The 24,973-nt window shown below is 39.4% G+C and overlaps 1 protein-coding gene across 1 annotated transcript; it reads right to left on the bottom strand.

The window, feature by feature from the left end:
* Nucleotides 1-2,175: 2,175 nt before the first annotated feature.
* On the bottom strand, nt 2,176-23,753 carry SLC17A3 (solute carrier family 17 member 3). The gene is made up of 14 exons (XM_040250132.1): nt 23,693-23,753; nt 20,961-21,081; nt 20,258-20,444; nt 15,477-15,688; nt 14,895-15,128; nt 14,727-14,814; nt 9,410-9,496; nt 5,822-5,940; nt 5,537-5,698; nt 5,130-5,259; nt 4,891-5,038; nt 4,527-4,617; nt 3,131-3,267; nt 2,176-3,013 (listed from the first exon to the last, which is right to left on the bottom strand). Exons 3-13 carry the CDS (start codon nt 20,379-20,381, stop codon nt 3,133-3,135), a joined length of 1,530 nt encoding a protein of 509 aa, XP_040106066.1. The 5' UTR covers nt 20,382-20,444; nt 20,961-21,081; nt 23,693-23,753; the 3' UTR covers nt 2,176-3,013; nt 3,131-3,132.
* Between the last annotated feature and the right edge of the window lie 1,220 nt (nt 23,754-24,973).

Here is a 24,973-nt window from a genome sequence, read left to right on the forward strand (position 1 = left end):
CCAGCGTTTCTTCCCCAAAGCTTCCCTGGGCCAGGTTCCTTTCCCCACTAGGTCACTCTTCCTTTCCCTCTGTTCTCCTCTGGCTATATTCCCATCCCTTCCTCTTCCCATCTAAACTTTCTGAAAATAATTTTCTTGTTTCCTCTGCTCTCTCATGCCTCTTCACCCACCATCAAACTGCAAAATGACCTGCATACCCATGTCTTTGCTGAATATGCCATGAAAAAGCCACCAGTGAACTACTAATCACAAGGTGATTGTGTTCCTTTCCTGACCTCCCCTAACTGAATTGCAGTGTACTTGTTGTTGATCTGCTATGTTTCTTTAAGGCCATGAGTTCCCATGATAGCTGTATCCTCCTATTGTTCCTCACATGTACAAGCCTGCCCGTTTAATCTCTGTTGTGTGCAGGCATTGCTTATTCTGTCCACTCCTTGAATGTTGGCATTCTGTCTTTGGCTTGGTATTTTTTCATCCATAGGCTCTTCCTGAGCACTACACATTTAGGTCTTTAGTACTGAGCATACATACTTTTATATCTTTGTCTCTATCCCAGTCTTTTTTGCAAGTTTCAGATACACAGTCAGGCTTTTTGTTGAACTTGCTGTTATGCACTGAATTGTCTCCCCCAAAGATGTTGAAATTCCCCAGAACCAAATGTCACCTCATTTGGAAGTAAGGTCTTTGCAGATAACCAAGTCAAGATGAAGTCATTCAGGTGGGCCCTAATTAAATACGACTTGTATCTTTATAAATTAGGGGATTTATTTTTGGCTACGTATGTGACTTGTGGGTTCTTAGTTCCCTGACCAGAGATCAAGCCCCGGCAAGAGCAGTGAAAGTGCTGACTCCTAACCACTGGGCCACCAGAGAATTCCCCAAACAGGGAAATTCTGACACAGAGACAGATGTGTAGAGAAGGGAGATGAGATGAAGACACACAGAGAAAGCTATCTACACGCTACAGCATGCCTGGAGCTACCGGAAGAGAGGCATGGGACAGATTCTCTCTCACAAATCTCAGAAGGAACCAACTCTGACATTTTGCTTTTGGACTTCTAGAATTTTGAGACAATAAATTACTACTGTTTAAGCCACAAGCCTGAGGTATTTTGTTATGGCAGCCCAGGAAAGATATATACACACCTGCTTGTTTATCCCACTTTTACTACTAATTCATGTCTCAAACTCAAATCATTATCTTTCCCCTGAAAAGGACTCTTCCTGAATTCTCTGGCTTAGTTATTCCCACCACTCTCTAGCCCATATCTGAGGTTAGGACTCCTATCTCCTCTCTTCTCCTGCATCCATCTAACCCAATGCCATGATCTTTCAATTCTATCTCCTGAACATTATTCATGTCTTTCTTCTTTCCATGCCAGGTCTTCTAGCCCTAGGCCCGTCCTCACTGCTGCTGTGTGGACCACTAACTAGTCTCCCTGATTCTGGAATTGAGCCAGCATGTTCTATCTAGAGAGAAAATCTGCCCATGTCACTATCAATGCTAGGATACTCTTCAAGCTTTTTAACATGGCAAACAAGACCTCTGTGCTCTTTCACACTCACCTCCCTACCTTAATCTTCTGTTCTTCACTAACTGACCATGTAGGCAAGTGACTCCCTTAAGAACCCATCCTTTTTCTTGCTTTCATGCTTTTGCATAAGTTGTTTTCCAGCATGGGAAATTTTACCATAACGCTCCTCATTTAACATATAGAGCAGGACTTATTTGCAGAAGATCTCCCCTTTGTTCTTCAGTTTAGGATTAGAACCCCTCATATGTCTCCTCTAATGACCTGTATGTTCCCCTGCTATTATACCTAAGATAATGCACTGCCATGTATTATTATGCCTATCTTCCACATTTGAATAGGGACTGTGTCTAATTTACTCAAGTGTTCTAAGGGTTTAGATTCTAGACTATGGAAAATCTCAGTAATTGCTCTTGCTTATTCAAATGTGACCTTCTTTATCCTTGCCCTAATTTTTCACCCAGAACTAGTGTCTATAACATCAATTCTATATAAAATAACTTAATGGCTATAATCTATTCTACATGGTAAAGATCATCACGGGGAGCAACCTAGAATGTGGTTCTGGTCCCTCTGAACATGCTATGACCTACTGACACCCACAAATTATAATTTAAAGAAATACTGATCTATTTCATGTTTGGAGCTTTATATATGACTTTACTGAAATTGTTGGATCCTAGAAGAAGAAACACTGCAGACTCATAGTGGGTAATTTGAGGACAGTATTAAATGAGACTATTACATAGGGCTGAGATGGTGGGAAGAAAACCATAAGATATTCCAGGGCTTGCAACATAAAGGCCAAAAAAGGTTTGAAAGGACAAGGGGAGAGAGATGTTACAAGAAAGTATGGAGAGGGTTGTTTGCTAGGAGCTGTGAACTGCAGAGGAAGGATCAGCCACCTGCAGTCTCCATGGGGAGGAACAGTAGAGATAAATACTCCTATCCTCATTCTCCTGCCTCCACTGAAAATCCAGCAGAAGGCAGGAGAGAAAGTGTGGGGTGCAAACTACACAGGTCAGCCTCCTGGGGCCTGAGCAGGATGCAGGGGAGTGGAGCACACAAAGGAAGGAACACATGGAAAATACTGAGCCCAACAAATATAAATCAGTATTTGTTTTTGCAAATGGGAGGAACCATGTGTTAGTGAGGTTATTGCCCTGCATTAAGAGTTTCAAAACATTGTTTCCTGTTTAGAGATCCAAAATCTATGAATCTAGCATACTGGGTCCCGTACAGCAGCTCCTTTGAATCCATTGTTAATTCTGTGAAGATGACAACTTTTTTCTTGGCTATCATTTTATTTGGATTTTCATTCATCTGATATTTTCCTCAAAAAGAAGTCTGAGTAAAATAAAGAAATGATCTCAGATTTGAAAAGAGCTACAGCAAAGAAAATTTTTTCTGTTTGTCCACCACTGAAGCCTTCTCATTTATGAAATAAAGTACCTAATGACTTTCCATCCAAAGTGGGGTAACTAAGAAAGAAAAATAACATAGAGTTAAAAATGTAATACTCCAATATAAAATAAAAATTAAAAAGTTTAAATAGTGCCTCTGTGGTTTTAAGCATAGATGAAATCATTACTCTTTACCTTCATAAATGAGTAAGTTTTCTTTCTTTAGCCCAGTCTTGGACATCTGCTTTTCCAAAGATAAGATAGAAGATCAGTCCTAATGTGTTAATGACAAATGACAAGGAAAAGACATTCCTCCACCCAAATTCAGGGTCCTGAGGAAACAAAAGTTCAAGTAAGTATTACCCCTTTTATTCCCTTTTCCTATGAAACTCACATTAATAGTTTAGAAGACAATGTTCACTAGTAGGTCTTCACATAGAAATTCATTTCCTAAACACAGCTTAATAATTTGATGGAAAGAATTTCAAAATGGATTCAGAATGTTCTTTATAAACCACTACAATATTGTAAAGTAATTACCCTCCAATTTAGATTAATTAATTTAAAAAAATGGACTTAGGGATTTTTACATTTAACCTCCAGAATTGCATTTGTCATTATTTATCAAAGTTCCAAACACTTTCTCTTTTATGCAAATCATGACTCTCTATATACATATTTACATATATATACACTAATAAAATTTCTTCTCCAGTATGAGAAGAATCTTGCAAGAAGACAACTATGGGTTTTGAAGCTAGATAGGTCTAAGAAGAATTCTGATTCTACATCCTCTCAGTGGAAAGACATATCCTATCAGATTTTAATCATCAGGAAATGAGGATATTAATACTTTATTTTCATAATTAGTATGAGAATCAATAAATTAGATTCAGTTCAGTTCAGTTCAGTTGCTCAGTCATGTCCGACTCTTTGCGACCCCATGAATTGCAGCACGCCAGGCCTCCCTGTCCATCACCAACTCCCGGAGTTCACTCAAACTCATGTCCATCAAGTCGGCGATGCCATCCATCCAGCCATCTCATCCTCTGTCGTCCCCTTCTCCTCCTGCCTCTAATCCCTCCCAGCATCAGAGTCTTTTCCAATGAGTCAACTCTTCACGTGAGGTGGCCAAAGTACTGGAGTTTCAGCTTTAGCATCATTTCTTCCAAAGAACACCCTTACTGTATATGAAATACCTATAATACTCCCTGAATGTATCAGACACTTAAACATATTTGCTTTCATTATCTCTTTGCTTTTGTATGGTTATGCAAATAAAAATTTCAAAGTGTTGCAGAAGACATGACAAGTTGCATATATGCATGGATTCCTCATCTCATAGGACATGTAAGTCATTGTGTGATGTCAAAGACTGGAAATTACCAGTGGATCACCAAGGAGTGCTTTGGTTTCAGAATGAGGTCACAAAAGAAACTGTTCCGTATTTTCCTTTGCTATGTTGATCTTCATGACAAAGTTACTCATGATTTAATTTTATTCTCCAAAATGTGAAAACGTTTCTTATGCTATTATCATGATGAGTGGATTTGGCAGAGCATTTTAAGAAACCCTAACAAGAAAACCCTACCTGACTGAGAAGAAATCCACTGACAGTGGGTGCCAGGACAGCAGATATCTGTGCAAACGCCCTTGAAGCTCCCATGAGAAAACTAGAATGCCTGTGGGTGACAGGAATGTTTCAGGCTAGATCCACATTTGTTTAGCAGCATGCTTCAGCCCCGGAATATATCATATATCAATAGCAATTCTGTCAAAAAGACTTGCTCTGTATATGTTCAATGAAAGACATTGAGGCAAATCAATAAAGCCCTTCCCTCCACATACATCATTGCCCATGATTTATAATTTTGCAAAGTCTGAGGCTTCCAGAAGTCTGCAGGCTAAATTTTTTTCAGAAAGTATGAAAATGAGAGTGGAGATTACAGTCCTACCTTGGAGCAATATCTAAGGCATTGATATAGACCCCTGGCTGACATAACAGGCCTAGTCCACAGGAGAGCGTCAGAAGGCTCACTGCTATGATATAGTTGGAGGCAACGAATGGCAGAACCAAAAGGAATGTTGAGGAGGGGACATTTCCTAAGGAATGAGGAACAGACAAATTAAACAACAAACATTTTTGGATGTTGTATGCCTTGTGAATTATCAGACATTTTGGCCCTGTTCTTACCTAGAACTGTGACAGTTTTCCTCACTGTAACAAGCCTAAAATTCTTGGTCAGAAGGAAATCTGCCAGGTAACTTCCCAGGAGGCAAATGACCCAGGCAATAATGAAAGGAAGGGCAGACAGGAAACCACTCTGAAGGGAAAACATTGAATAAACCATCATAATAAAGGCCGTGAGACCACACCTTATACAGATAAATCACTAATAATCATACTGACAACTCTGAAATCATACTTTCCTAAGAAAACCAGTGGTCCCTTCCATCATACCTTCAGAAAAGCTACTCACATGACTGTTAAATTATTTCTTGGTAATTAAAGGTAAATTTTTCTAGATGAATGATTTGTGAAGACAGAGTAATTTGAGAGTCATGCAAACAGGAAAAATGGTTGGAGGGAAATATACTCACGTTTCTAATATCAATGTTGAACACAGAGCTAATGTAAGTTGGTGTATATATAATTATTATATTAATTAACCACTGATGGCTGAAACAGCAAACACACATGGACCAGAGGGGTAGAGATCTGACCATAGCTTTGATAGGAAGAGGCTGCTTAGTAGAGTTGACCTGAAAACAAATTTACTGATCAGAATAGTAAGATCTGAGACATGCTCACACGTTCATAGTCACTCTGGATAAACTCAGATACTGATACAAGATCTCTGGAGAAGGTTGGAGTTTTATGTGTACCTGTTGGGCCAAGGAGGATATGATATATTCTTTCTCTGTAATGTTTATCCATGGATGAGTGACAGGGTCATCAAAAACCAAAACACACCAGAGAAGAAAGCAGATACAGCCAAAACCTCCTGCAAGCAGAGATTAAATTGGTAAACTTCTGTGTGAATTTCTTTTCAATTGGGACATTTTCTGGCATGGGTCCTGGGAAAAGCTCTTGCTCATAATATCTTCTTTCTACTTCTCAAAAAATTTACATGAATATCACAGCTTTTTTAATAGATCTAGAACCTATTATTTTACATTTCTTGATTATTTGTGTGCATGAAAATCACAGACCCTAGAAATGGCATTAAACTTGATATCTCAACTTTTTAAATATTAGCTAAGGAAAACTTTAGTGAAAGTAGAAGCAGTAACAGATTTTTTTTTCTTGGGCTCTGAGATCACTACAGTCATGAAACTGGAAGATGCTTGCTTCTTGGAAGGAAAGCTATGACAAACCTAGACAGCATATTATAAAGCAGAGACACCACTTTGCTCACAAAGGTCTGTATAGTCAAAAGCTACAAGCTTTTCCAGTAGTCAGGTACAGATGTGAGAGGTGGATCATAAAGAAGGCTGTATACCAAAGAATCGATGCTTTCAAATTGCGGTGCTGGAGAAGACTCTTGAGGGTCTCTTGGACTGCAAGGAGATTAAACTGGTCAATCCTAAAATAAACCAACTTTCAATATTAATTGAAAGGATGATGCTAAAACTGAAGTTGTAATACTTTGACCACTTGATGTGCACCACTGACTCACTGGATAAGACCCTGATGCTAGGAAAGATTGAAAGCAAAAGTAGAAGAGATTGGCAGAGTATGAGATGATCAGATAGCATCACTGATTCAATGGACATGAACTTGAGCAAACTCCATGAGATAGTGGAGGACAGAGAAACCTGGTGTGCTGCAGTCCATGGGGTCACAAAGAATCAGACATGACTTAGCAATTGAACAAAAACAACAAAGGAAAACTATTTATCTACTCACAACACTTCTGATAATATCTGTGTTGGTTTTTCACACTAAGAAAGTCTCTAATTCTCTTCATACACCAAGCTAGTGTCCTACAATTTAGCCCAATTCTGACAGTATCTGGCATTAGCACAGATCCTACAGAGTAAGGACTCAGTCACATAGACTGCCCCCTACTTCAGACACTAATTGCAACTAACAAGTCCCCCTATTAACTTTACTACAAATTCTGAGGTTCCAGCAACTCTCTCTCAGTTTGATAATTCGGTGAAATAACTCATAAAACTCAGGGAAATATTCGTTTTTATTTACTGGTTTACTATAAAGGGACTTCCCTGGTGGCTCAGAAGGTAAAGTGTCTGCCTAAAATGCAGGAGACCTGGGTTCAATCCCTGGGTTGGGAAGATCTCCTGGAGAAGGAAATGGCAACCCACTCCAGTATTCTTGCCTGGAAAATCCCATGGATGGAGGAACCTGGTAGGCTACAGTCCATGGGGTCACAAAGAGTAGGACATGACTGAGTGACTTTACTTCACTTTCACTTCATTATAAAGGACATGATAAAGGTTCATGATAAATGAACAGCTGGATGGCATGAATAGGGTGAGGTCTGGAAGGATCCTGATTGTGGAAGCTTCTGACCCTGTGGAGTTGAGCACGTTCTACCCTCCCAGCATGTGGGTGTGTTCATCAACCAGGAAGCTCTCAGAACCCTATAGCTTAAGGATTTTAAGGAGGCTAAATCATGTAGGCATACAATGCTGTGCTTAGTTGCTCAGCCGTGTCTGACTCTTTGCTATTTCATGGATTGTGGCCCATGAGGTTACTTTGCCCATGAGGATTCTCCAGGCCAGAATACTGGAGTGGGTTGCCATGCCCTTCTCCAGGGGATCTTCCCAACCCAGGGATCAAACCCAGGTCTCCTGCATTGCAGGTGGATTCTTTACCATCTGAGCCATAACTTATTATTAATACAATCTGAAGCACCCTCTCCTCCCAGGAAGATGGAGGGTGGGGCTAAAAGTTCCAAGTCTCTAATCATGGCTTGGTCCTTCTGGTGCCCTCCATGCTGAAGCTATCCAGGAGGCCACCAAAAGTCACCTCATTAGACGAAAGATGCTCCTCTAACTCTATAGTTCATTCTGGATGGTTTCTACTGTTGCTTTTAAGTTCATTAATCATTTCTTCTGTTGTATCATCTGTCATTAATTCAATCCTTATAATGTAGTTTTATCTCTAGAAGTTTGATTTAGGGTCTTTTAAAAATATATTTTGCTTGTCTTAACTCCTGAGCAAATAGAGTTATGTTATAATATAGTTATAATAACTATTCTTGTGTGCTAATTCTAACATTTGTGTCAATTCTGGGTTGGTTTTGATTGATTGATTATTCTCCTTGTTATGGATTATGTTTTCCTGCTGTTGTCCATGCCTGGTAACCTATGGTTGGAGCCATTATGGAGACATTATGAACTATACTTTTTGGGGTACTAAATATTTTTGTATTTCTATAAATATTTTTCAGCTTTGTTTTGGGATACAGTTAATTACATGGAAACACTGATCCTGTTAGGTCTATCATCATCATTTGTTAGAGAGACCCACAATAGTGTGTTCCCTGAAGCTAATTATTTCTCACTACTGAGGAAAGACATTTATGAGTATCCTGCCCAATGAGCCAAGAATTAAACTTTTTTTCCAGTCTGCTTTGTGGAAACAGGCACTATCCATGATGCTCTATAAGTACTGGGACACTATTCTTTAATCTTTTCCAATGATTTCCATTCTCCCCAGGCCTCAGATATTGTCCTCACACATATACCCAGATCAGTGCTCTGCAGAGTATCAAGGAGGACTCTGCAGATAACCAGGGTTTTCTCTGTGTGCAGCTATCTCCTATTAGGTACTCTTTCCTGTTGGCTATACCTGCCTTACTCTCTCAGGGCTCTTAGCTCCATCTCCTCAACTCTGATTTTTCTGTCTCTCACAAACCACTGCTTTTCAGGTTTGTCCCCTACTTTCTGCTAGGGCAGCAGATTTTAATCACTCTGCATTAATTATGCATCATGATGGACTTCCTTGGTGGTCCAGTGGTTGGGAATCCACCTGCCAATGCAGGGGACTCAGGTTTGATCTCTTTTGGGGGAAGATTCCATGTGCCACGGGGCACCTAAGCTTGTGTGCCACAACTACTGAAGCCTGTGCACCCTAGAACCTGTGCTCTGCCACGAGAAGCCACTGCAGTGAGAAGTTCACGCACTGCAAGTGGATAGAGAGTAGTCCCTGCTCACCACGACCAGAGCAAGCCCACATGCAGCAATGAAGATCCAGCACAGCCAAAATTAATTAATTAAAGGTTTAAAAAAATGCATCATGGCAGTTTAACAGCATCATAGGCAGGAGGACTTCCAAATTCTTTGATGGCGTAGGTTCATTCTTCCCAACTATTATATTAAAACATTTTGTTTTACTAGGATCTTTCTGTCTTGACTCATTTCTTCCAGAAAAGTACACACAGTTAGATATCAGAAGAGTCACTCTAGATATGAAAACCTGGGAGTGGGGAGATAGTAGCTTACCAAATATATAGAAGACAAAAGGCCACCCAAGGGTTTGACTGATGATGCCACCCAGCAGGATGGCGATGCAGGTACCCAGCAGCAGTCCTGCAAAGAGAGAATAAGGCCGTGGGGGCTGGACTGCCACCCGTTAGGTGCCTATAGGACAGGTGACATACTAGAGAGCACTATCACCATAAACAAATGAGCATGGTAGAATATATATATGAACTTCAAATTTTGATTGAGTTCATAGGTTCTCCTAAAGACCCATTTTTCTGGCAGTTCCCTAGTATCACTGTAGATGACAACCATGCTTCCTTTTATGTTATTTTAATTTTTAATTGCACAATTCATACAACATATATGCTTATTGTAAAAGTAAATTACCCCAAAGAACCAAATGCTCCCCCAATCCATTTCTACTCTTTTCTCTAATGTTAACCAGGAGCTACAATTTATTACATGATATATAATTCCATACTTTTCTTCTCTGTACACATATATACAATATATTGATACACACATGTTGCTTTGTAAATGCATTTATGGAATATGTAGACAGCAAGTTAGATACATTTGCCTATTAATATGCTAACAACACTTTTTTATTTACATGACTTTACAGAGTATTCACATATATAGTGGGCACATTTCCCTTTTACAACTTTTTTAAAGCTAGACTGTTAGGTTTTTAAAATTTCCCATATGAACATTAACATCAACTGGTCAAATTTTATATATATGTATATGAGTTATAATTAACTTTAAGTAGGACATAGGTACAATAATGTACCTATTGTCCTGTGACATTTATTTTTTAGTTGCAACCAGTCTTGTAAATATTTCCATGTCTCTCTAGATTCTACAGCCATTGTAACTGCTGAACATAAGCTTAACTATCACTTCTGAACATAAACATAATTTATTTCTAAACAGTAAATTATCAGAAGTAGACTTGCTAAATCAAAGATTATACATTTTTTATTTTGACAGATAGTGCTGAAGTATCCTGCTAAAAGGCCATACCAAATTAAGTTGCCAACAAATACTTTTTCCTCATCTCTTGACAACACTGGACATTCTCAAAATTGTAATATAGTTTTCCAAATGTGAATATAAAACAGTATACCTTTTTTCTTTTTATAGTGAAGTTGAATTACTTTTCCTATGTTTGTCATTTTTTATTTCTTCTGTGAAAAGTCTCTTCATAACCTTTTTATATGTTTCTTTCACTTAACTTTGCCTCAATTTATAGAATCTTTATGTGTTTTAAATGACTCTCTGTCATGCTGGCTGCAATTCTATTCTCCCACTTTTCATTTTGTTTATGGTGTGTTTTGTAATCCAGCAGTTGTAAGTTTTCATGGAGTTCAGATCTATGAGGTTCCTCTGTAATGACTTCTAGACACTCATTTGCTTAAAAGGGCTTTCCTGATCCTACAGTTAAAAAAAAAGATCACTTATGTTTTTCTTCTCATTTGGCCATGCAGTTTATTGAAGCATCTTATCTGTGTTAACTCCTTAAGCTGCTGCTGCTGTTGCTAAGTCGTGTCAGTCGTGTCTGACTCTGTGCAGGCTCCCCCGTCCCTGGGATTCTCCAGGCAAGAATACTGGAGTGGGTTGCCATTTCCTTCTCCAATGCATGAAAGTGAAAAGTGAAAGTGAAGTCGCTCAGTCGTGTCCGACTCTTAGCGACCCCATGGACTGCAGCCTACCGGGCTCCTCTGGCAATGGGATTTTCCAGGCAAGAGTACTGGAGTGGGTAGCCAGTGCCTTCTCCAATCTCCTTAAGCACCAATATCCAAATTTACAATTGAGGAAACAGAAACATGGAAAAGTTAATTAACCAGCCCAAGGTCATACAATTAATAAGAAGGAAAGGCAGCATTTGAAATGAGACTGTCTGACTTCAGCACACAAATCAGTGAAGATGGAAATCAGTACTTTTTTCCACCACTGCATCCATCAAAGCTGCATTCTTTTCTCTAAACTCTCTGCCTTTATGCCAGTTATAATGGGGGACAGGTCACTGCATCAGTCCAGGACCTGGGCCCCTCTTGTTCTTTCCACCTGTTTGCAGCCTATCTTAAATGTATTAATGCACCCCACTTTCCTTCTCACATCTCACTCTGTGTTTTAAATTGGCTTAACAAACTGCAATTATAACACCTGTTTTTCATCTGTGAGCCTAACTGTTCCATGACTCCTGGCTTGGTTGTATACCTGGGACCACCACTGCATTGAGGCAATTTCCCCATGATACATATGCTTTATTTATTCAACATTTATGTTTCTAAGACTTATCCATGTTGTTGCATTCAGCTATTCATTTTCATTGCTGTATGATATATGATCCTTAGATTAAAGGTATATGTGTGTGTGTTTCCATTACCTATGAGACCTGCCTCAAATATGAGCTACCAAATCTGTTTAGTCTGCTTACTCTTCTTCATCAATTTATTGAGCTCCTCAAGTGGTTACAAAGCTTCCTACCTATAGGTATACCTTTGTGGGCCCATTAGAAGAAAATAAAATACAGTATCTTTTGTCCTAGAGGCTAGCAGCAGCTGGGCTCTTCTGCTAAGGACTTCCCCAGTGGCTCAGTTGGTAAAGAATCTGTCTGCAATGCAGGAGATCCAGGTTCGATCCCTGGGTAGGGAAGATCCCCTGGAGAAGGAAATGGCAACCTACTCCAGTATTCTTGCCTGGAGAATTCCATGGACAGAGGAGCCAGGCAGGCTACAGTCTGTGGGATCCCAAAGAATTGGACACAACTGAGTGATTAACTTTCACTTTCACTTTCCGCTAAGGACAGGTACTTTTCTGAAAGTCCTCTTCCAATCTCAAGAGCTGAGTGATGCTGTCCTTAGTGCAGCCTACTAGGGAGCCCTAGCATGAGTGGAAATGGCCGTTTCTCTGAGAATCACTGAAGTAGGCAGGTAGGTTCAGTTCACCCCACCTGTTGATGGGTTCCTCCAGTGACTTTTAGTCTGGGCCTCCCAGACAACCATAAGTTCTGTATTCCCAGAACCAGGTTCTGGAGGCCATCTACCTGGGGCTGCTAAGATTCCCCAAAGCCAAAGACAAGGGTGACTCTAGAACTTGCAGTCTTGTACGTTTCCAAGATTCCTCTAGACATTCAGCTGACCTATTCCAGGTGCTCTGTCCCTATTACCAGGAAATGAGAAGAAAAGGAGTTGCCACTTTTATAAGGTCACTGCCTTCATTCCAGTTTTTTAAATTTTCTTTCATGCTTTCCAACTCCTGAATTTCTTGTACTGTATTCTGGAACAATATCTCAATATTTGTCCAGTTCACTGATAAGATGGCCTTATCCTCATATAGGTATTCAGATCTCTCATTTCAATTAAAAAATACTAGTAGTAATATTTTTAATTAGCAACTATTCTTTTTAAGTGAATGTCATGTACTCATATCCACCTGGGTCTCTCTGATATTATTCATTAATTATTTAAAATCTCTTTTTCATTTGGATTAATTGCAGTTTTTGAGTTTGGTTTCTCTCTTTCACTCTCTTGATTTTCTCCCAAGTTTTTGGATTTAGGAAGACCATTCCTTATTTATATTTGAGGACATCACTTAGTCAGCTGTGATAACCAAAGTGAATCTCCTTAGTCTAAACTGGAGCCTCCATTCCCCTACCAGTGGATGTGAGCTCTGATGACAAAGATTAAACCTCTGGAGTTGTGAAGGGCTCTTGAAAGGCATAAGGTCAGGCGGGTGTGTGTATGTGTGTACATGGCTTGTTGTCTGTACTTGAAGAGTCCTTGGCTCTCTAACTCAGCACTTATACTTTGGCCATCTACAATGTGTTAGAGATGTCCATCACCAAAGGTTGTATATTGTCACCCTGCTTATTTAACTTATATGCAGAGTACATCATGCAAAAGGCCAGGCTTGATGAAGCACAAGCTGCAATCAAGATTGCTGGGAGAGATATCAATAACTTCAGATATGCAGATGACACCATCCTTATGGCAGAAAGTGAAGAAGAACTGAACAGCCTCTTGATGAAAGTGAAAGAGGAGAGTGAAAAAGCTGGCTGTAAACTCAACATTCAAAAAACTAAGATCATGGAATCTGGTCCCATCATTTCATGGCAAATAGATAGGGAAACAGTGGAAACAGTGACAGACTTTCTTTTCTTGCACTCTAAAATCACTGCAGATGGTGACTGCAGCCATGAAATTAAAAGAGGCTTGCTCCTTGGAAAAAAAGTTATGACTAACCTACACAGCATATTAAAGAGCAGAAACATTTCTTTGCTGACAAAGGTCTGTATAGTCAAAGTTATCGTTTTTCCAGTAGTCATGTATGGATGTGAGAGTTAGACCATAAAGAAAGCTGAGCACCAAAGACTTTATACTTTTGAACTGTGGTGTTGGAGGACTCTTGAGAGTCCCTTGGACTGAAAGGAGATCCAAGCAGTCAATCCTAAAGGAAATCAGTCCTGAATATACATTGGAAGGACTGATGCTGAAGCTGAAACTCCAATACTTTGGCCATCTGTTGCAAAGAACTGACTCCTTAGAAAAGACCTGATGCTGGGAGAGACTGAAGGCAGGAGGAGAAGGGGACAACAGAGGATGAGACTGGTTGGATGGCATCACTGACTCGATGGACATGAGTTTGAGCAAGCTCTGGGAATTGGTGATGGACAGGGAAGCCTGGCATGCTGTAGTTCATAGGGTCTCAAAGAGTCAGACACAACTGAGTGACTGAACTGAACTGAATGTGTTAGCCATACTGTTTCCATTTTCCATTACTCCTCAGTGTAACTGAAATTTCTTCCTCTGGAGTTTTCATCCCAGGCACACTGTCCAGGTAGATCATTATCAGAAAGTTGTTCTCAGGACAACTGAGAGCAATTCCAAAGAAGATTAAGTTGGATCCATGCCTTACACTCAACCCAGTATGTCAGAAATTTAAATATAAAAAATGAAACCATGCATAGTCAATAAAAACCATGGTTGGATGCTTTTGCAGCATTTCCAACTGTGAGTCAAAGTCTCAAAACCATAAAATAAAAGAATGATCAATTTGACTACATCAAAATGCATTTTTGAAAAATGGCAAAAATCATTATAAGCAAAGTCAAATCACAAATGACAGCCTGGGGAAAATAACTGAAAGTCATGTCAGAGACAAAGGACCCATCCCCCTAATTTATAAATACTTGATTAACATTAAGCAGAAAACAAAGAATCTTGTAATGAAAAAAAAAAAGTGGTCAAAAAACAAAAAAGCCAAATTGTCAAAGAACTCAGTGAAAGAATGTTGGATTGTAGTGGACTCATTTCAGTTATGTTTTTACCTGATACGGCAATGCCACAGAGTCGACTTCGTTCATGTGGAGGACTCCATCTTTCCCAGATTGCAAACTGACCCCCATATCCTAACCCCTGAAATAAAAATAGAGTTGTTGATACGTGGTCCCACAGATAAATTCATATTCAGTCATATTTATAAAATATTTGGGTACCAGGCTTATGCCCTGAAGTATTCGAGTTGCAATGAGGAAAACTAGTCCAAAGTCAGCTGCCAGAGGGGTGAAAAGAAGAAGAAGGGAGGATCCAAGCAGAGCAGCACCAACCACTCGCTTTGTTCCTACTCTTCCAGCCAGGTATCCACTGGGAGCCAGTGTCAGAATCATGCCATAGTTGATAGCACTAAAGATGATGCCCTGGATTTGAGGGTTCCAATCATACACAGGGGCCTTAAAGAAAAAGACAATGCTTTGGTAAGCCATGCATAGGAAGGCCCTTTCATAACTTAAGAAGCTTCTTTAGATTTTTCACTTACTTACAAATCACAGTTTCCTCAATTAAAACTTTTTAACATATAAATTCTAGAAAAATATAGGGAGGGAGGTGGGTGGGGGTTCAGGAGGGGAACACATGTACACCTATGGCTGATTCATGTCAATGTATGACAAAACCCACTACAATATTGTAAAGTAATTAGCTTCCAATTAAAATAAATAAAATTTTAAAAAATTCTAGAAAAATAAACATTGAAATGAACAGCAAAAACAAAAACATAACTTGAATCTTTCATTGCTTACCCTTGCAGGAAGACTTTTTGGGGAATTATTTGGATCACCAAAGGAATCAACAGGCAACCCCTCAGTAGAGTCATTAAATGAGGGCTGATGGTTTGTGTTGTTGACCATGGCAACCATGGTGATATTCATGATAATATTTTGTGCCATTATTATGAAATTGCAGAGATGTACGATGAAGGCTATTCCATAGCGAGTGGAACAAATGCTCGGAGCTAGAAATATTAAGACAGTGTATCAGCACTTTCCTTATCGAACCTTTATTTACTTTTCACAAGTTAAAATACAGAAAGGTATCTCCTGATGATTCAGATGCACTTCTGTTGGCTTTGGGAAAGAAAGATTACAAAAGGAGGAAACCACTGAGTTGAGTCAAAGGATGTTTTATATCACAGTTTTATAGGCCCTGACTTGTTCTGGGGAGTTCTGTTCTTGCAATTTTGTCTTTCCAATTCTTAGGTTATTGTAGTCTATGGCTGATGAAATTACTCATAGTTAAATATATAAAGATATGATATATATTAAAAGTAAATATATACATACAAATAAAATATGTATATGTATATATATTTAAATTATATAATTTATAAGTACTAAATTATATACATATATACATAGATAATGGAGAAGGCCATGGCAACCCACTCCAGTACTCTTGCCTGGAAAATCCCATGGACAGAGGAGCCTGGTAGGCTGCAGTCCATGGGGTTGCTGGGGGTCAGACATGACTGAGCAACTTCACTTTCACTTTTCACTTTCATGCATTGGAGAAGGAAATGGCAACCCACTCCAGTGTTCTTGTCTGGAGAATCCCAGGGATGGGGAAGCCTGGTGGGCTGCCATCTATGGGGTCACACAGAGTCAGACACAACTGAAGCGACTTAGCAGCAGCAGCAGCATACATAGATAATGTAAATTTTAAAATATTGAACAAGTTGTTCACTGGTGTAGATTTATTATTCTTCTCATATGTCTTAGTGAGGGCAAACTTTCACTTAAATTTTGAAATTAAACCTGTAAGTTTTCTCATTAGAAAAAAATTGACACCCACAAACTATGAAAAAAATATAGTAAAAAAATAACAGAAAAAGAAATGAGCACAAAATTAAAATAATCTGTTTTTGTACTTTCAGAAAAGATGGCTATTGCCAGGAAGAAAGTATTGCAACAATCCAGAAGAGAAGTGAAGAAGCGTGGACTAGGTTAGCAACTGTAGAAGAACTAAGATTTGATAAGATCCCAGACAGATCCCAGTAGGTGAGTAACTGAATCTTGGTCTCAAGTTTACAGATTGGGGGAGGAGCATTGGAGCGATTCTTATTCTAAACAGCAGGAAGAATGGAGTTGGCTGTTCACTGAGGAAGAGATCTGTGGAAAAAGTTTGAGGCAGTGGAGTGATAAAGAACTTATTATTGGACAGTTAAGACAAGGATGCCTTTTAAGCACTCAGAAGATGCTGAGAACATCGTTGGATATAAAACTCAAGAGTTTAGGAGAGATGTAGAGGCTGAGGCATAACACTGGGATTTAGTAATCTACAGATAGTACTTGAAGCCATGATATTTAGAAAATGAGAATAAATAGAGAAGATAACCAAGGACTGACTCTAGGGTTCTCCAACACTTGGAGGTTGGATAAATGGGGAGAAACTGGCAATAGAAACTGAAAAAGAAGGGTAGGCGGGATAGGAGAAAACCAGGAAGAATGTGGTGACCTCAAAGCCAAGGCATAAGGGGCTACAGCTAGGAGGGAGTCAGAAGGTATGTCAGATGTCTCTGGTAGGTTATGTAACACGATGACTGAGAATTAACTCATTTAACCCTCACAACAATCCTATGAGGCAGCTACTGCCATTGTTTTACAGGTGCAGAGATGTCAGCTAACAGAATAGCTCAGGTGTCTAGGCTCTTATCCACTGTGCTGCCTATATATGGTGGCTCCTATTCTGTCCCAGATGATTCCATGAGAATACCTTTGCCACAACCCCAGTGCCCTATGGGGTTTGTAGGTGTAGGAGAGGAGGATAATACTATGCCTCATCAAGTAGTCTTCAAAACTTCAGGAAAAGAAGTGCCTTGAGGTTTACAAAAGAGCCTTTCCCTCAAGGCTCTCTCTTAAGTGGAGTACTAATCTTTGTACTGAATGGAGGGAAGGAGGAAGAATTTGGAAGAAACTGGAAAATACACTGTAATTAGAATGAGGAGTTCAAAAATAATATCTTTGTAAAGTTATCCTTTTTCAGGAATGGATGATGATTTCCAATGTCAATCAGATCAGCTAATAATTTATCAGTTCTTGTGGCCTCTGATTTCTCCAATGTACTTTGGGATCATAGAGGCCAAAGGCTATAAAAAGGGATTATCAGCAAACCAGGTGACTAATGCTTCACAAATGGGTGGAGTGAAGACCCACCTCATGTGATTGCTGAAAGATCCACTAGAGAGTATATTTAAAAGGCTTAGTCTGCTGCTTGCTGCATATTAAGTTACAGGCAGCACAGTGGATAAGAGCATAGACACCTGAGCTATTCCGTTAGCTGACCTCTCTGCATCCGTAAAACAATAGCAGTAGCTGCCTCGTAGGATTGTGTGAGGGTTAAATGAGTTAATTCTCAGTCATCATGTTACATACCTACCAGAAACATCTGACATACCTTCTGACTCCCTCTTAAGTGTAAGTGTTCCCTACAGGCTACTACAGGCTTCCCTAGTGGCTCAGACGGTAAAGCATCTGTCTACAATGCAGGAGACCTGGGTTCGATCCCTGGGTCAGGAAGATTCCCTGGAGAAGAAAATGGCAACCCACTCCAGTTCTCTTGCCTAGAAAATCACATGGATGGAGTAGCCTGGTGCAGGCTACTCCGTCCATGGGGTCGTAAAGAGTCGGACACGACTGAGCCACTTTACTTCACTTCACAGGCTACTATATGTGTCCTAAAACTCTGTGTCTTTTTGACTGCCCTGAGCAGTTTTCAGAATCTTAGTTCCCTGGTCAAGGATCAAACCCAGGTCCCCTACAGTAGAAGTTCAGAGTCTTAACCTCTGGACTGCCAGGGAATTCCCACTATATGTGTCCTTAAAAATGGTTTCCTGTGTCTAGTGAAAATATATGAAAAATAATGTTGGTGCAACATCTCATGTGTTAAATTTTTAAAAGTCAGTATATAATACAAAAATACTGCATTTGGTCAGATTTACTTAAGGTATATCATTTTTGCTCCACTAAGAATCAACTGGTCAACTAATCAACAAATCAAACTTAATAGATCCAAAACTAAATTCCTATGTTTCCCCTCCCAATCCTGCTCCACCCAAATTGCTTTCCAACTCAGCTGACAGAAATACCATCCTTCCAAATACTTTACAATTTATCCTTGATTTTTCTTCCATAGCCTACATCTCATCTACCTAGAACAGAGTGTTGTCTTTACATTCAAAATATATGTAGAATTCTACAGCATTTGCAGTGCTCTAGTTATACCATAAATTTGGTCACACCCTTTCCTGCTCAAAATTCTCTATGTGGCCTCATTTTGTTCAGATTAAAAACTAAGGTCTCTATAATGGCCAATGGAAATGAAATACTTGTAACCATTGCTTCAGATTTGTATTTTTCTTAGGAAAAAGGCCTGAGGAAGTACTAATTCCAACTGTAGGCAAGTGTCATGTTAAAGGATATCATGAGATGTATATATACATGTATTGGAAGGGAAAATGGCAACCCCCTCCAGTATTCTTGCCTGGGAAATCCCATGGACAGAGGAGCCTGGTGGGCTACAGTCCATGGCGTCACAAAAGAGTCAGATGTGACTTAGTGACTAAACAACAACATATATGTGTGTATGTGTGTACACACGCACATACATACAGATATGTTATATATAATATATACAATGTTACATCTATGTAACTACATCTATCAGTTAATCTATGTATATGATGTGCTAAGTCACTTCAGTTGTGTCTGATTCTTTGTGACCCCATGGACCATAGCCCACCAGGCTCCTCTGTCCACGGGATTCTCCAGGCAAGAATATTGGAGTAGGTTGCTATGCCCTTGTCCAGGGAATCTTCCCAACCCAGGGACTGAACCCACAGCTCCTACGGCTTCTGCATTGCAGGAGGATTCTTTACTGCTGAGTCACTGGGATAGGTAAGAAAAAAAAAAAGCAGCTACACAACTTAAATCTATAACCCCAGGAAGAATTTTCAGGTAAAAAATACTTTCTCTATTGGATATACAGGGAAAATAATATGTATCCTTTAAGAATAATGATTATAAGGCAAATAGAAACATGTATGGTCCAAAATACACAACATAATATATACATCACAGAATTATCTAAAATATACATATAAAGAGAGACAAAAAATCACAGTGGTTGAATTAAGCTTCTTAATTTTTTCATTTCTTGATTTTTTAAGGTTTCTGTAATTTTTAAACTTTTCCTAATTAAGCAATGAATATGCTTATAATATTACATGCAGTAACAAGTGGAGTACACAATACTGCAATGTACAATGTATAGACAATTGAGTAGCAATTATCAAGAATGTAAATGCATATGGATTAAGATTAGAAGGTAATCATCAAAAGTAAAATACTTTTTTTAGAATAGTGGTATTTATTTCTTTCATTTTGCAAAGGTACAATAATAGTATTGAATACTTGATTTCAAAAAAAGAATTATACAACTTAAAAGATACAAATTCATTTCTTTGCATTACAACATTGTAAAAATCCACCATAAAATCCTAAAACCACCTAGTGGAGACTGAGTTTACCTTTCTTAGGACTGAGCTTCTCATCCCCTTGTATATCTTGAGAGTTCTTCCCTGCTGTGGGACTCAACTCTGTCATAGTGGTAACTGTGTTCTTCTCTTCTGATGTCTGTTTTTCAGACATCATCTCTCACGGTAATGGAGTGTGATCCAGTATATCAGGCATGAGAAAAGAGACTCCTTTAAAACACTTAAAAAGTGGGCAACGAAAAAAATTAAATAAAAATAAAAAGTGGGCAACAGGCAAACAAAAGCTGGTGGGAGTCACTTGGAGTCAAGTAGTCCACCTGACCAGGAGCCACTCTCCTATCTAGCTACCCCTTCGGCAAGGTAGGGCAGGCCAAAGTAACCTAACTCTAATTCACATCTGGCTGAGTCTTGTCCAACATTTATTTACACTGTTTAACCTGTGATCAGAAGCAGCTTTGTTTCAGGAAGAATCTCAAGCTCTGGAATCAGAGGACCTCTGATGCTTCTTAACTTTGCAATAGCAGACAAATTAATAGAGACTGTTCCTTTATCTGCCTCTGTTCCTTTATCTGTCAAACTACTATGATGAATTTCATTAAATATTACTGACTACCAAAAAAACAAGTTGGGCCATTCCATCTGAGTTGGGTAGAAGAGGATCACCTACTCTTGGCTCAATACAATGGGTATATGTAAGGTTTGGAACTGTTTATTATTTAAGATCTGGAGTACTCACCATGTGCCAATTTCAGAGTGGTAGATTAGGAGCTTGGCGTTCCTTGTTCATATCCAGGCTTGTGATTTACCTAATGCGCCAAGTGTTACTAGGAGCAAATTTGTGTATTTCAGTTTCCCATCTGTTGTTAATAACAATGACAACAACAACAGTGCAGCTGCAGCACCTTCACCAAGGATTTATACAGATTCAATGGACTGCACATGGTTGCTACATGGTTTATTGCCATCATTGCTGGAGTTTATTTCACTCAGCATAATTATTTTGAGTTTCATCTATGCTGTCCATATTAATACTTCATTCCTTTTTATTGCTGAGCAATACTTCATGGCATGGTTATACCACAATTTGTTTATCCACTCACCTTTTGATGAAAATTGTATTATTTGCAGTTTGTGGCCATTAAAAATAAAGCTGCCATGAATATTCAAGCACAGGTCTTTGTTTAGACATGTGCTTTCATTTCTCTTAAATACCTGTAAGTAGAATGGCTGGGTCATATGACAAATATATGTTTCAGTTTTTAAGAAAATGATAGATTGCTTTTCAAAGTGGTTGTACCATTTTACATCCTCACTAACAGTGTATGAGAGAGTTCCAGATCCTCTACATACTGAACAGTTTGGTGTGGTCAGTCTTTTTAATTTTAGACATTCTGAAAGATGTGTAGTAATATCTCATCATGGTTTAATTTTTATTTCTCTAATGAGGTGGAGCATCTTTCTATGTGTTCATTTGCTATCCATATATCTTCTTTAGAGAGGTATCTCTTCAAATCTTGGCATGAGGCATTCTAATTCCCTGGTGCTGCCAGGACTTTTTAAAAATAGACCTTTTACACCTGAAACTAACAATATTGTAAACCAACTTCAGTTTTATAAAATAGGCCTTATACACATAGGTTAACTGCCCTGATTTTAAGCACAAATATTGTTTGGGAAATTCTTGACTAAATAATAAATATGTGGCCAGATGCATTGTCTTGTACAACCTGGCAATGATTAACAAGCATATGTTGTTTTTATTAACAACTTTTCCCCATGTGTGATATTTATTCTTACTTCCATGTTCTGCTGTGATGTCAATGTAACTCTGTGGTTATGAGACTTTACCATCCCCCTACTCTAAGACTATTTGGACTGGAACATTCTGAATGTCAGATTACTTCCAGTTTTCTACTATCTCTTTTCCAGACAACAAGGCATGCCTTGTCTTGGAAACCAGAGTGCCCAGTCCCAGCAGATGTGACCATATACATGGAGATAATTCTCCCAGGAGATTTTATAAGCATTCACTCACACAGCTAAACAGGTGGCTAAGCATAGAGAGCAAGTAGAGATCCACATAAGGGAAAGCTCCGAGAACATCTGACTATCAAGGGAGTATCTGAATTTCAGGAAAGCTTAGTGACCTCAAGAAAGTTTTCTGGCTGGATGCCCTGGCAGTGAAGTTGCCAGGATAATTTCACTCCCATTAGCTTCCAAGGCCTAGGGGTATGCAAAAGAAAGTACATATATATCATATGTGTTTTCTATTTATATATGTGTTTACACCCACATGTACAGTCATATTTTTTAACAGCTACCTTATTTCCCACTATTGGTCGAGAAAACCCTGCTGGTTGCCTGAATCAGAGAAAATATGGCATCGTGAGATGTTTGTGGTTTGAAGTCATGTTCACAGGGAATCATTCTGAGGTTTATCTTTGTGCAGAGCCTCCTGGGCTCTGGGGTGTTCTAGCAATAGCACCCTGTCTACACATCTGAGAGGCCACGACGACCACCAAAAACTTGTAACTTCTACATCCCTGCCTTGATGATTCTCCCTGATCACCTTCTTCCAACTATTCTCAACCCACCTACCATTTTCTGGTGGCCCTGGTGACCATTCCGTTGCCTCTTCTATCCCCAACCATTTTTGTTTGGTTAAATTTCACACCATCTCACTGGTTCTGACTCAGCATTCCTCTAGATGCTGTCTTAGACCACAGTCAGCCCCAGCTCTGTCTTGTGTCAAAGTCCTGGACCTTAATTGATCTGGCTAGGAAACTAAGGCAATGAACTTGATTACAAAAGGCTGGAGTCCTTCAGGACACTGGGAATAGCCCTGTTGCTGCTGTGAATCTGCCCAGGAGAAAATCCTGTGCAACCTTAATGGGGGTGAGAGGGAATGAATCTTCATGTAAGAGATGGTGATGCAGTTGCTAATGCTTTCTTATCTGGAGTGTTCTTTCACAACCACTCTATAGCTCTTCCTGTGTGTCCCACCAGCTGTTGCGACAACAGAAATTATGATAACCACAGTTATTAACTACTAACCCAGGCAGTGCACATCAATACCAGATGGAGATATTATTGACCCTCTTCATCCAGCTCATCCCATTGGTAAATGAAAGCGCTGATGTTTGTTCACAAGCCCCCAAATTGAATTCCCAAATCTCAGCCTTTAAACATTTCACTAAAGCACCTATTTCTTGGAAAGGTCTTCCACAGTTGGCATTTTCTCAAAGTTTTGGGTTATCAGGCACAAAACTTCAGCTTCCTGCTTCTACCTCTCTTCAATCCATGTTATTAAGGAGATAGGGCTTTTATATCTTCACTCACTTTTTTTTTTTAATCAATATGAGAAAACCTGAAACTTGGGGGTATACAAAAATTGTCAAAAATATACAACTGTTACACAGAAAGGACCCTTTGAGGTCTTTCACAGCAACACCAAGATAAGTGACTTACCGATTTAGTGTCTGAGGAAGGACTTCGATCTAGAACCTGCTCTCCCTTCAAGCTCTCACCCTCTACAACTTCTACAACTTTGCCCGCAAGCAGCTGCAGATGCTTTGCCACCTTGGGGCTTGACTTGGTAATCATTAATGAGATTCATCAAACTAGAAGCTTAATGAGAAGGCGTCTTGCCAAGTGGCCGTTGGGGAAATGTGCCTTGAATATTCGGAATCTGAACCTCCTCTGCACTTTCACCTGCTTATCCACTGATGTGAGATTCTTGACCTTTCTCCTTGGGTTCAATTCAGTTCAGTTAATTGCTCAGTTGTGTCCGACTCTTTGCAACCCCATGGACAAAACCATGCCAGGCCTCCCTGTCCATAATCAACTCCTGGAGTTTACTCAAACTCATGTTCATTGAGTTGGTGATGCCATCCAGCCATCTCATCCTCTGTCGTCCCCTTCTCCTCCTGCCTTCGATCTTTCCCAGCATCAGGGTCTTTTCAAATAAGTCAGCTCTTCACATTAGGTAGCCAAAGTATTGGAGTTTCAGCTTCAGCATCAGTCCTTCCAATGAATATTCAGGACTGATTTTTTTAAGAACAGACTGATTGGATCTCCTTTCAGTTCAAGGGACTCCCAAGAGTCTTCTCCAACACCACAGTTCAAAAGCATCATTTCTTTGGCGGTCAGCTTTCTTTATCGTCCAACTCTCACATCCATACATGACTACTGGAAAAACCATAGCCTTGATCAGACAGACGTTTGTTGGCAAAGTAATATCTGTTCTTTAATATTCTCTCTAGGTTGGTCATAACTTTTTTTCCAAAGAGTAAGCGTCTTTTAATTTCAGGGCTTGTAGTCACCATCTGCGGTGATTTTGGAGCCCCCCAAAATGAAGTCTGACACTGTTCCACTGTTTCCCCATCTATTTCCCATGAAGTGATGGGACCAGATGCCATGATCTTCGTTTTCTGAATGTTGATCTTTAAGCCAACTTTTTCACTCTCGTCTTTCTTTCCCTTTCATCAAGAGGCTGTTTAGTTCTTCACTTTCTGCCATAAGGGTGGTGTCATCTGCATATCTGAGGTTATTGATATTTCTCCCGGCAATCTTGATTCCAGCTTGTGCTTCATCCAGTCCAGTGTTTCTCATGAGGTACTCTGCATAGAAGTTAAATAAGCAGGGTGACAATATACAGCCTTGACGTACTCTTTTTCCTATTTGGAACCAGTCTGTTGTTCCATGTCCAGTTCTAACTGTTGCTTCCTGACCTGCATACAGATTTCTTAG

Source organism: Oryx dammah, unplaced genomic scaffold (assembly GCF_014754425.2).
Source record: "Oryx dammah isolate SB20612 unplaced genomic scaffold, SCBI_Odam_1.1 HiC_scaffold_11, whole genome shotgun sequence".
Classification (NCBI taxonomy): domain Eukaryota; kingdom Metazoa; phylum Chordata; class Mammalia; order Artiodactyla; family Bovidae; genus Oryx; species Oryx dammah.